The 12,583-nt window shown below is 49.4% G+C and overlaps 1 protein-coding gene across 3 annotated transcripts in view; it reads left to right on the top strand.

The window, feature by feature from the left end:
- AKT2 (AKT serine/threonine kinase 2) overlaps positions 1–12,583 on the top strand; it is a 46,847-nt gene that overhangs the window by 21,617 nt on the left and 12,647 nt on the right. For 2 of the 3 annotated variants that reach the window (XM_055551343.1, XM_055551344.1), the window contains exons 3-4: positions 5,946–6,074; positions 7,496–7,607. In XM_055551343.1, the coding sequence (XP_055407318.1) occupies positions 5,946–6,074; positions 7,496–7,607 (241 nt within the window). Of the gene's footprint in view, positions 1–5,945; positions 6,075–7,495; positions 7,612–12,583 lie in introns of all 3 variants that reach the window. The other variant, XM_055551342.1, reaches the window with a different exon arrangement.

The raw sequence follows: 12,583 nt of genomic DNA, 5'->3' as shown, positions 1-12,583 counted from the left end.
AACCTTGGTTTCCCCCTCTGTAAAATGGGTCAACAGCCCAGGGCTCTGGGAGTGTCAGCTTCATGAGAGCAGGGGTTTTATCTGGCTTGTTCACTGGGATAGTGCCAGTGCCCTAGAAAAGTGCTTGGCCTGCAGTAGGCACTTAATAACTGTTGGATGGATGCTTGGGAAAGGTATGAGTGTAATAGGATGTGCCAGGTCTCAGGCTCCTGAGTTTTCTGAGGCCGTGGCTCTCTAGGCTGGGGTGGGACCTTCTCTGGAGGTGGCTGGAGAACTATGGCTGGGCAGTGGCTCCTGAGGCTGCTGGTGGCATTGAGTGAATCTCAGCCCCTCCCAGGCCTTCAGAGTCTCTGTCCGTCTACGGGGGCCCAGACAAGCTGCTGGGATGACCTTTTGTCTTGGCTCTGTACCATACCCACACACACTCATGCAGTCTCTCCTGGGTCTCCCAGTGCCTGTCGTTGCAGCCAGCAGTGGTGGGCGGGGTGAGGTGGGCCCTGCCGCCCTTGAGACACGTGTGCCACCCTGCCCTACTCCTGGTGGTTGAAATAACAGCAGCCCAGCTTACTGTGTGCCTACTCGGTGCCGGGCCTGGGGCTGTGTTCGCAGGAGGCCCAGTTTTGTTGAGTTTCTGTTACTGCCCCGTGAGGTGGGCACCATCTTGCAGACCGGAGGCTGCAGCTCAGCAGGAAGACTGAGTTGCCTGGGACTTTAGCAGGGAGGTGGCAGCGCCAGGGTTCAGGCTCCAAGTCCTGAGCCAGCTCCTGGCTCACATGCTGCCTCTGGCTCAGCAAGGTCCACTCAAGGATCAGATCCTTCATGCCATGTGCGGGTCCCCTTTCTGACACAGCCTCAGCACACTCTTTGCCAGGCCCCTCTGGGCCAGGCCATGTCTGCCAGTTTACAGGCAGACAGTGTCGATGACTATGGGCAGAGCGAACCCAGGTTCCAGTCCTAGCTCTCCCAGTTATCAACCATGAGCCTCAGGCAAGTGGAACCTCTTTGTGCCTCAGTTTCCCTATCTGTAAAATGGGGTTGTTGTGAGGATGTTTTCCCTTCTAGTTTTTTTGTAGCTTGTTACCAACATATAAAACCCCACAGGTAAGTGCCTGGATCATAAACTCAATCCAAAACCTGTGTCCAGGTCAGGAAATAGAGTAAGTCAGTCCCCAGAAGGCTGTCTGCCTTTTGCAAGCAGTAACCATTCTCCTAACCTCCAATAGCATCGGTGAATTTGTCTAGTTTTGTTTTTGTTTCTCAAATTGAGGTAAAATTTACACAACACAGAATTAAGTGTCTTAAAGTGCACAATTCAGTGGCCTTTAGTACTTTCACAGTGCTGCGTAACCACTAGCTCTGTCTAGCTCCAGAACATCTTCATCTGCCTGAAAGGCTGCCCTCCACGCCTTGAGTAGTCAGCTCTCAGTCTCCCTCCTCCCAGCCCCCGGCAGCCGCCAGCTCGTTTCTTGTCTTTATGGATGTACTTACTTTGGACATTTCATGTACATGAAGCATACAATATGCGGCTACTGAAGTCTGGTTTCTTTGACTGAGCATAACGTTTTTAAGGTTCATCTACGCTGTAGCATGTATCAGACAGTACTTCATTCCTTTTTATAGACAAACAATGTTCCATTGTATCAATATATCACATTTTCTTTATCCATATGTCCATTGATGGACATCTGAGTTATTCCTACCTTTTGGCTGTTGTGAATAGTGCTGCCATGAATATTTGTATACAAGTGTTTGAGTACTTGTTTTCAGTTTTGGGGGGTATCCACCCAGGAGTGGAATTGCTGGGACATACATATCTTTGTTGTTTAGTCACTCATTCATGTCTGACTCTTTGCGACCCCATGGACTGTAGCCCACCAGTCTCCACTGTCCATGGGAATCACCAGGCAAGAATACTGGAGTGTTGCCATTTCCTTCTTCAGGGGATCTTCCCAGCTCAGGGATTGAACCCACATCTTCTTCAGTGGCAGGTGGGTTCTTTACCCCTGAACTGCCAGGGAAGCCCCAGTAGGTATCTATTAGATTATATTGCTTATAATCAAATGTATTCTATGTAGTTAGATAACAGAAAAACTATAAAATGTCTGGGTCGCACGTTCTGCGCCGTGACCCGCAGTGTACCTGCGTCTGGCTCTTTGCGGGAGCGCCAGGTCGCACAGGGCTGCGCCGTTTCACGTCCCACCGGCAGTGCGTACAGTGTCAGTTTCTCCAGATCCTCGCCCACACTTGTTATTTTTCTTTGAGTTTTTGTTGTTTGTTTTTAATAAAAGTCATCCTGGTGGGTGTTAAGTGGTGTTTCATCGTGGTTTTGATTTACATTTCCCTAACGATTGATGGTGTTAAGCATATTTTTATATGTTTGTTGGTCATTGTTTATTTTTGGAGAAATACCTTTACAGTCCTTCGTGCATAGCGTTAAGACACTGCGTGCATGTGTGCTCAGTTGTGTCTGACTCCCTGCGACCCCTTGGACTGTAGCCCACCAGCCTTCTCTGTCCCTGGGATTGTCCAGGGAAGAATACTGGAGTGGGTTGCCATTTCCTCCTCCAAGGGATCTTCCCACCCCAGGATTGAACCCGTATCTCCTGTATCTTCTACACTGGCAGGCGGATTCTTAACCACTGAGCCACCTGGGAAGTCCTTCACCCACTTTTTTAAATTGGTTTTTTTTTTTTTTTTTTTTTGGTTGTTGCTGAGTTGTAAAGTTCATTATGTGTTCTGGATACTAGACTCTTATGAGACATATGATATGCAAATGTTTTCATCCATGCTATTGGCTGGTTGTCTTTTTATTTTTGTGATAACATCTTTTGCACAAAATTTTTTATTTCAATGAATCCACTTTATTTTTTTTTCCCTTTGTCGTCATATCTAAGAATCTGTTGCCAAGTTCAAGGTCACAGAGGTTGACCTGTGTATTCTTCTAACAGTTTTATAGTTTTAGCTCTTATTTTTAGGTAGATGCACTCTGAGTCAATTTTTTAAACCTGGTGTAGAGTTCCATGTCTGTTCTTTTGCATGTGGGTGTCCAGTTTTTCCAGCACTGTTTGTTGCAGAGACTGGTCTTCCCCAGTGGAATGGTCTCGGTACTGTTGTTGAAAATTAGTTGCCCCAAGTTGTGTAGATTTATTTTTTGACTCTCAGTTCAACATTGCTTTGGCTGTTTGGAACTGCTTGCCACATGAATTTGAATTCCATGTAAATTTGAGGGTTGATTCTTCCTCAGCAGCAAAAAAGGGCTATTGGAATTTTGATAGGGAATGTGTTAAATCTGTATGTAAATGGCTTTGGGTAGTATTGCAGTCTTAATGCCAAGTCTCAATCCACGACACAGGATCCTTGAATTTATTTAAGTCTTTAGTTTCTTTCAGCAGTTTTTTGTTTTTGTTTTTAATAATTTTTATTTATTTATTTCTGGCTGTGCTGGGTCTACGTTGCTGCACGGGCTTTTTTCTAGTTGCAACGAGCAGGGGCTACTCTCGCTGTGGTACACAGGCTTTTTATTGCAGTGGTTTCTCTTGTTGCAGAGCACAGGCTCTAGGGCACACGGGCTTCAGTGGTTGCAGAACATGGGCTCAATAGTTGCGGCTCCCGGGCTCTGGAGCGCAGGCTCAATAGTTGTGGAGCACCGGCTTAGTTGCTCTGAGGCATTTGGGTCTTGCTGGACCAGGGATTGAACTTGGGTCTCCTGCATTGGCAGGCAGATTCTTTACCAGTGAGCCAGCAGGGAAGCCCCTGTTTTGTAGTTTTTAGCGTATAAATCTTTGCCTAGTTGTGCTGTTGTAAATGGATTTGTTTTCTTTAATTTCTTTTTTGGATTATTCATTGCTAGTACGTAGAAACTCAGTTTGTTTTTGTGTGTTGATCTTGCTGAATTTGTTAGCTCTAGTAATTGTTTTGTGGATTTTTGCGATTTTCTGTATATAGGATCGTGTTACCTGCAAATAAAGGTAGTTTTACTTACTCCTTTTCAAATTGGATACTTTTTGTCTTTTTCTCTGGCTAGAACTTACATTACAGTGTTTCAGAGCAGTGGTGAAAGTGGAAATCTTTGTCTGGTTCCTGATCTTAGCTAAGGGAGAGCGTTCATTCTTTCATCCTTGAGTGTGATGTTGACTTGTGGGTTTTTCATAGATGCCCTCTTGTGAAGGAGTCCCCCTCTCTTCCTAAGCTTACTGAGTATTTTTATCATGAAAGAGTGCTGGATTTTGTCAAACGCTTTTTCTGTGTCAATCTAGATGACCTTGTGTTTTTTTTCCCCCACTTTATTCTGTTGAGGTATACGACACTGATTGCTTTTCATATTTTTGAACTACCCCTGCAGTCCTGGGATAAAACCCACTTGGTCATGGTATATGACCCTTTTATGGTGCTGTCAGATTTGTGGTTTTGCTAGTTTTTGAACTTTACATACATCGAATCATTTAGTATTGACATTCGAAAGAATTCAACAAGATAAAGCCTCTAAGAAACTTAGGATGGTGCCTGGCAGGCACATAGTCGCCTGCAGTATTATCTAAGTGTTGTCGTTGCTCGCTGGATGTCCTTCTCACGAGAGGAGACAAAGACTTAGAGAAGCCCAGCCTGGCTTCTGGTGGTGACCATGGGCGCCCACCCTGCCGCCCCAGTTGTGACGCGCACGCTCTTCGCTTGCCGGGTAGGCTGATGATAAAGAGTGTTCATTGATTTATTGGTGTGCTGGTCCCTAGCTAGGCTGGGTGCTTTGTGTTTGCTTTGTATTTGCCATCTCTCTCTCTTTTTTTTTAAAGCAGCTTGAGACACAGTTCACATACCATTGCAGTTCGGCCACTTGGGGCCTTGAGTGTATTTAGAGCTGTGCCTCCATTACCACAGTCAACTTCGGAACATCCTCACTACCCTAAAAAAGGACCCTCCAGTCCCCACCCAGACTCGCCCCCTCCTCAGCCCTAGGCCCACTAATCAAGTTTTCATCTTTAGAAGTTTCCGTGTTCTGGACATTTTATATAGATGAAATCACATATTTGTGGTCCTTTGTGACAAGCTTTTTTCAGTTGGCGTTGTTATGGTTCATCTACCTTGTAGCGTATAGGTTATGGTTCATCCACCTTGTAGCGTGTATTAATACTTTGTGTATCAATACTTTTTTTGGCCGCATTGCATTGCATATTGGATTTTAGTTCCCCGACAAGGGGTCAAACCCTCACCCTCTGCATTGGAAGTGCAGAGCCCTAACCACTGGACCAGCAGGGAATTCCCAATACTTCATTTCTTTTAATGACCAAGTAATACTAATATTTCCATCACATGGATCTACCACATTTCGTTTATCCATTTGTTAGTGGAGGCACTTTGGAGCTTCTGCTCTTTACTGTTAAGAATAATGTTGCTATGGGCATTTATATGTATATAAGTTTTTGTGTGGATATGCGTTTCACCATTTCATTTTAGTCCTTCGCCACCCCTCTGAGGAGCGTGTGTGTGTGTACGTACATGTGTACGTACACGGGGGGCTTGGATATCCGTGGTTAGAACAAATGGAGGGGTCGAGGAGCACGTGGAGGGCACAGCAACAGCGACACCGGCCTGGCACAGCATTTGGACATTCGATCCCCCGCACAGCTGGAGAGTGAAAACCCGCCCATGGGATTTGGGCCTCCCCTGGGACTGGGCCATGCGCTGGCAAGGATGGCTCACTGCTAGCCACACTGTGAGGCAGCCGGTGCCCCAGGGCGGTGCGGCGCCTTCCTGCCAGGCATGACCTCTGGATCACTGGGCCCAGCCCAGCGCCCAGCCTGCGTCAGCTGGGGCCGCCTGGAGGGTTTCTCCGGGAGAAGCACACTCCTCACCCTCTTGTCCATCTTCCTCCCAGTGTGGGGCCCCTTGCCAGGCACTGCCCCCTGGGGCTGGCTGCCCTGACCTCTCTCCCTCCCGCCCTGCCTGTTCAGGTGAATATATCAAGACCTGGCGGCCCCGGTACTTCCTGCTGAAGAGCGACGGCTCCTTCATTGGCTATAAGGAGCGGCCTGAGGCCCCCGACCAGACCTTGCCCCCCTTAAACAACTTCTCTGTCGCAGGTGCGTCTTGGGGGCACATGGGGCGTGTTCCTTCTAGGCTGTAGGCCTGTCTGGGGTTTGTTTTCTACCCTCTCCTGCTCCAGCTCTCTTTCCTGGGCCTGGGGGCTGTGTTGATCGCCAGTGGAGAGCTGGAGGAAGAAAGGAGCCGGAGCACTTTGCAGCCTTCTGGCCCCTCTGTGGCACCTGAGGCAGAGCCTTCTAGCCGGAAGCTGACCAGTGAAAGCCTGGCCCGTGCAGAACCCCTGCCTGGGCCTCATAGAACCTGCCCTCCCCCCGCCACCACCTTCCTTCCCCGCTGACCCGATGAGTTACCACGTTCTTGTCACACCCCCTAAGAATGTTTCAAAGTCACTCATCTCTACTGCCACTAGGTAGCCCAGACACGGTCCTTGCCCCACCAACCCTCTGCCCTAGCCTCAGCCCCAGCCTCGCCTCTCGAGCAGCCCACTTGCTCTTTCTGGAATCCAGCCCCACTCCCCTCTCCATCCTGCTTAAAGCCCTGCCTTGATGGCTTTCCCATGTGCTGGTGACCCCAACATGGCTGTCCCTGGCCCCGGCTGCCCTCCCGAACTCCCCACCTGGCCTGAGCTGCTTTTCTGCTCATCTCTTCTTGAGTATTCTTGAGTGTCCTGCAGTGAGATCCCCTCCGTCAGCCACACCATCCTTTGAGTCCCCTCTCCCTCCCTGAACTTCCCCCACCCACCTGCCCCCGTCTCCTCCGGGAGGGCCTTATTGCCTCTCATCCTCAGGCCAGGGCAGTGACCCAGATGCTTCTACGCACCCCACTGTGGCCCTGTGGTCTGTCTGCCTTCCCTCCCCTCCCCTGCTCTGGATGGCCCCATGCCCTCCCTGGGCTTCCAGCCTCCCTTCTCTCTCCTCTACACAACAACCAGAGGGGGCTGTTTGAGTCTGTTCTTGGCTCTTCCTGCTGCCTCAGGACACAGTCCGGGTTTGTCGCCATGCCCCCAAGCCCTGCAGGCTGGCCCCTGCTCACCTCTCCAGCCTGTCTCTCCCTTTTCTCCTTCTCACATGGAATTTGCTCTTCCCTAAGTACACCGCACCCTCTTTCACGTCTAGGCTTCTGTGCCCAATGCCCTCTTCTGCCTTCAGAGCTCAGTACAGGGATGCCCTTCCTCTGGGAAAGCCTTCCAAGCCCCTGGACAGGGTTGGCTGCCTCTTTGAATGCCCCTCCATCCCCCATCACAGCCCTGACCACTGAGCCATCGCTGTTTGGTGGGCTGTCCCCCTTACACACACACACACACACACACACACACACACACACACACACACACACACACACACTGGACCTGTAGGGACAGGCTGTCTTGGTCAGTAGTGTCACGGGGCTGGCACATGGGGGGTGACTTGGGGAACGCGGGCTGCCCCTCACACTCTCTGCTCTCACCCATCTTCTGCAGAATGCCAGCTGATGAAGACCGAGAGACCTCGGCCCAATACCTTCGTCATTCGCTGTCTGCAGTGGACCACAGTCATCGAGAGGACCTTCCATGTTGACTCCCCAGACGAGAGGCAAGTAGGGGCCTCAATGTGGCCACCCTGTGGGAGGGGCCCGGCTCAGTTTGAGAAGAGGGGTGCAGAGGGACAGATTCCCCTGCGCCCCTACCTAGGAGTTTCCCATCTCAGCCCTTGTGCGAACTAGGAGGAGCAGGGGTTCTCCCCGTTCTGTGTCCTCAGGTGGGAGGGTATGCTGGAATCACGATAGTTTGTTAGCAGTGAGGCACTCTGGGCCTCTTCAGGGCCTCTGTTTATCCAGAGACCTGCAAAGGGTCAGGGAGCTGCCTTTTTGATGAGCGTCTCCATTGATACAGAGGAAGGTGGTCCAGAGATTCCGTTTTTTAAAAGATCAACTTATTAATCAGAAGAGATAGCAGCTTCACCTAGTTCACAAATGCAGAACAGCACGAGGAGGTGTGTAGTGAAAGCGTCACTCTCACTTCAGCCCTGCACGCCGTGTCCCCACCACCAGGCTGACTGCTGTTCTTGCGTGTCCTGCAGGAGCTGCTTCTCACTGAGTGTGGATAAGCTCGTTCAGACATCACTTCTGTGCCCTGCTCCTCTTGTTTTTTCTTTTTATACAAAAGGTGGCACCGTGCCCAAACTGTTGTTTTATTTAATGCATCTTGGGGACTCTCTCTGCTTCTGTGTATATACAGAGATGCTGCTGCTGCATTTTTCTTTTCAACAGGTGCACATCTGTGTCCCTGAGTTTAGCAGTTCTTTATTAATGGTGATTGGGGTTATTTCGACCTTTTGGGCTTATTAGAAGCAGTGCCACAGTCTACGGGCCATGCCACCCTGAACACGCCCGATCTCATCTAATCTCAGAAGCTAAGCAGGATTGGGCCTGGTTAGTACTTGGATGGGAGAAGCAATGTCACAGTGAAACCACTTGTGGTTACCTTGTTTGACATACTTGCAGGTAAATCTGTAAGGTGGATTCTTAGATGTAGAATTGCTGGGTCACAGGGAATATGCATTGGTAATTTTTATTACCAATTCTGTTGGTACTTGGCATAATAGAATTCTAATTCTAAGAGGGTTATGCCTATGTCTAAGGGTTCTCACAGCCTGTGTTTTCAAACATTCAACTTTTTACCAAACGTTTGGTGAGTGTGTGTCCTTATGTGTCATGTGTTCAAGGGCCATGTGAGTTTCTGTTTCTGAATTGTCTGTCTATGTCCTTTGTCTGTTTTTCTTTGGGGTACTTGGTCTTTTGCTTATTTCTTTTTTTTTTTTTTTCTTGCTTATTTATTTCTGAAAGCTCTTTATATATTAGAGAGCTTAGCCCTTTGTAATGAGTGGCAAATATTTTTCCCTCATGTTGTCCCTTTGGCCTTCACTTTGATAGTTTTTTTTTTTTTTTTTTTCGGGCTGTGCCGTGTGGCATGTGGGCTCTTCATTCCCTGACCAGGGTTCGAACCTATGTGGTCTTCATTTCGAGAAACATTTTTTTTAACTTGTCTTTGGGGTGAGGATTCAGCTGATCCTCTGGAGCACCCTAAATCAGTGCTGTCCAAGAGAAGCTTCTGCCGTGGTAGAAATGCAGTGTCCAGCAGGGTAGCCACTAGTCACGTGTGCCTGCTGAGCACATGAAATGTGGCTCGTGAAGCTGTGAAACGGAATTTTGTATTTTATTTAATTAATTTAAATTTAAATAGCTGCCTAAGGCTAGTGGCTGCCCCTGTGGGCAGTGCATTTCTAGAGCGAAAAGACATGCTGCTGTAATCTAAACTGTGTCATTGCAAAGCTTCCCAAGGTCGAAAATATACTTGCCCCACTGTGGGGAACAGAATGGTCATCTCAGGCCCCCTGAGATATTACTCAGATGAAAACTGGGTACAGGAAACACGGCGTGCCGGTAAAAGCCAGTTGGGATCAGAAGGTGCATAGGGTCTACGCGTTGGGCTGAGTTTTGAGGAATGGGGGAGGAGTCAGCTGCGGAGATAGGAAGAAGAAGGTGGCTTCGGGAAAAGGGACCAGCCTATGAAAAAGCCTGGATGCGAGGCAGCCTGTCATCCCAGGGATCGCAGGGGGTTCTGCATGACTAAAGAATCAAGAGCTAAGGGTCTTGGAAGAGGGGAAGTGGAGGCCTTGGAGCTGGCGAGCTCAGCCGGCGCCTGGGCTCCAGACGGAGGTCCCCACAAGGCTTGGCAAGCAGTGAATCAATTGGGGTTTGTCACAGGGTTGCCGGAAGATTCAGGGGGATGATAAACAGGAAGCCCTGGACTCAGCAGTACCTGGCACACGCTTTGCAAGCCTGGAGCAGGAGCCGTGGGGAGCCAACAGAGTTTTAGTAGCAACAGACCTGCTCTAGTTTCCATTTTCATAATGCCATGCTCTTTGGCGTGGGGAAGAGTCTCCCTTTACTGAGACCGAAGGGACTGGAGAGCCCCCACTTTCCTCCTTTGCTTAGTACCTGCTGCTGCCACTGGAGAGAAATCTGATGGGATTGCTCTGAGACCATACCCCAGATTCCTGACCTTAACCCTAGGGAAGGCACGAGTCTGAAACCCAGGAGACGGAGGCTGCTCTGCTCGTGACTGTCCTCGTTGCCCTGCCAGGCCTGAGCCTGGGGAGCGGGGGTGGGGTGGGGGCCGATGGGGCCACTCCAGTGCCCGGTCACCGCTGCAGCAGCCTGCTCGCTTCCTCCCCCAGCGGGCTTTCCCCAGGGCAACTGGAGCAATTCCCCTACTCCCTGCCATGACTTGTTGTTTCAGGCGGACGGGACAGTTGAAAGACCACTGTTGTAAATGAACAGCTAGATACCCTGCACTTAGGTTCAGCAGTTGAGCATGTGCCGTGTTGGTCTCATCTGGCTGTATTTTATGCTGAATCTTGAACTTCTATTCATACTTTGTGACACTTTCCTCCTTAATACATCAGCAGGCATCTCCTAAGAATAAGTAGCTTCTTCTACAGAATCTTGGTGCCCCTATCACACCAGAGATGATTATTTGTAATATTAATACTTACTAACATCCTCCCCAGATCTGAGCCATAGTTAAATTTCCCCAGTTGTCCTCAAAATGTTGTTTTTCAGACCAGGATTTGATAAACCAAGGTACATGCTGTGTCCTGTTTTAATCTAGTTTAACCTTTGTGTCTCTTCCCCTGCCACGACACTGATTTTTTTTTTTTTTTTCTTTTTTGACAAGCCAGACTGGTTGTCTTGTAGGATGCCCTGTACTCTGGATGTGTCATATTATTGTCTTTTGGCACTGTTTGCTTTGTTCTGTGCCTGTATTTCCTGTAAACCGGAAATTAGGTCTGAATTAAGGTTGGCAAACTGTGGCCCGGCCTCCTATTTTTATAAATAAAGTTTTATTGGAATACCACACCTGTTCACTTACCAATTATCTGTGACTGCTTTTTGCTGTCCTGTGGCAGAATTGAGCAGTGACCGAGTTGGTACAGAGACTGTGTGACCTGCAAGGCCTAAAATATTTACTCTTCGGCTCTTTCCAGGAGAAGTTGGCAGACCCCTGGTCTTGGCAGGAATATTTAACAGGTCATCACATTAGTGTGATCTTTTTTTAATGGAAATCTTACCGTGCAGCTTCTGTTTGGAATTCTGAGGCTCTTAGTCTCACTTGGAGTCAACTCCAAAGTCAATGCCCTATTCTAAAAAGACCTGCTTGATCTGGCCTCAGAATACTTTCCCGCCACCAGTTCCCTCACTTTAGCCACCGTGGCCTCCATGCTGTTCCTTAAACATGCCAGGCACACTTCCTACCTCAGGACCTTTGCACTTGCTATTTCCTTTGCTTGGACTCCTCTTCCCCCAGATGTCATTATATTCCTGCTTTTAACTTTGTGGGGTCTCTGCTCAGATGTCACCTTCTTGGAGGGTCCTGCCTGCCTTCCACAACTGTTTTATTTGTCCTCATAGCATCTGTCCTGCATGGTGTGACATTTTCTGTTTGTTTATTTGTGCCAGGAACATAACTAGGTGTTCAGTAAATATTTGTCAAATAAATAAAAGAACAGTTAGGACTAATGCTGTGTTGAGCCAGACCCTGTTCTAAGGTCTTCACATGTATTAATTCACTTATCCTCACTACACCTCCAGGCAGGAGTTCCTCACCTGCTAAACAGACAATGATGGTGAGACCGAAGCCCAGAGAGGTACAGAATAAAAAAAGAAGATCTGAAGGGCCTATGTTTTCCCTGCCAAGCAGGGCTGGGCCTGAATCAGCCAGGGCAGCCCATTTGAGAGTGTCTGAGCAGAGGGGGACCCCAGATGCCTCCAGCTGTGAACGCCCCTCTGATTCTGAGGGGGACCCTGGTTAGGGGAGAGGGCCCCATCTGGCGTCAGACCAGCAGTCAGCTGTTCTTCCCGAGGCTGTGACAAGGACAGCCCTGTTACTTCCAGGCCACTGGCCTTCCCTCCAGGGTGCAGTTCATTCTGTTCAGCTGGATGGCCCAGGATCTAGAGTCAGACCAGCCACTGTGCCGCTGTCCCAGTGGGGCTCAGTGGATGTGAGGAACTAGGAGGATGTGGAAGCGTCTTGGCTCGGGGGGCCCGTAGAGTCACGCCACCTTTTCTCGCCTCCGAATCATCTGCCACCATCTCCTCTTGCCGTGGGACTAGCCTTGTGCTTCCTCTTGAGACTCTCAGCCTATACTCCACACAGCAGCTGCTGACTTAGAGCAGAAAAGTCAGGTCCTGTCAGCCCCGATAGACCCTTCCAGGACTCCTGTGATGTGAAGGTTCACGCCATGGCCTCCCTCCTGTTCTCATCCCTTCCATTCCTCTTTCTCTGTTGGCTCCAGCCAGGCTGGCACCTGCTGGGCCTTCCACAGACACCCCAGGCTCCCTCCTCAGGGCCTTCACCATGCTGGTTACTCTGCCTGGATTCTTTTCCCTCCTGGCACTTCACAGGGCTGCCTCCTCCCCTCTGTTTCACTTATTTCACAGCCAAGTGCCTGTTCTTGGCCCTGGGGAGGCCCCATGTTCCAGGGAGGTCCTCCAGGTCCTGACTTAT

This window comes from Bubalus kerabau, chromosome 17 (assembly GCF_029407905.1).
Source record: "Bubalus kerabau isolate K-KA32 ecotype Philippines breed swamp buffalo chromosome 17, PCC_UOA_SB_1v2, whole genome shotgun sequence".
Taxonomy (NCBI): Eukaryota; Metazoa; Chordata; class Mammalia; order Artiodactyla; family Bovidae; genus Bubalus; species Bubalus kerabau.
The sequence above is the reverse complement of the archived record's forward strand: the minus strand, read 5'-3'. Positions and strand labels throughout refer to the sequence as shown.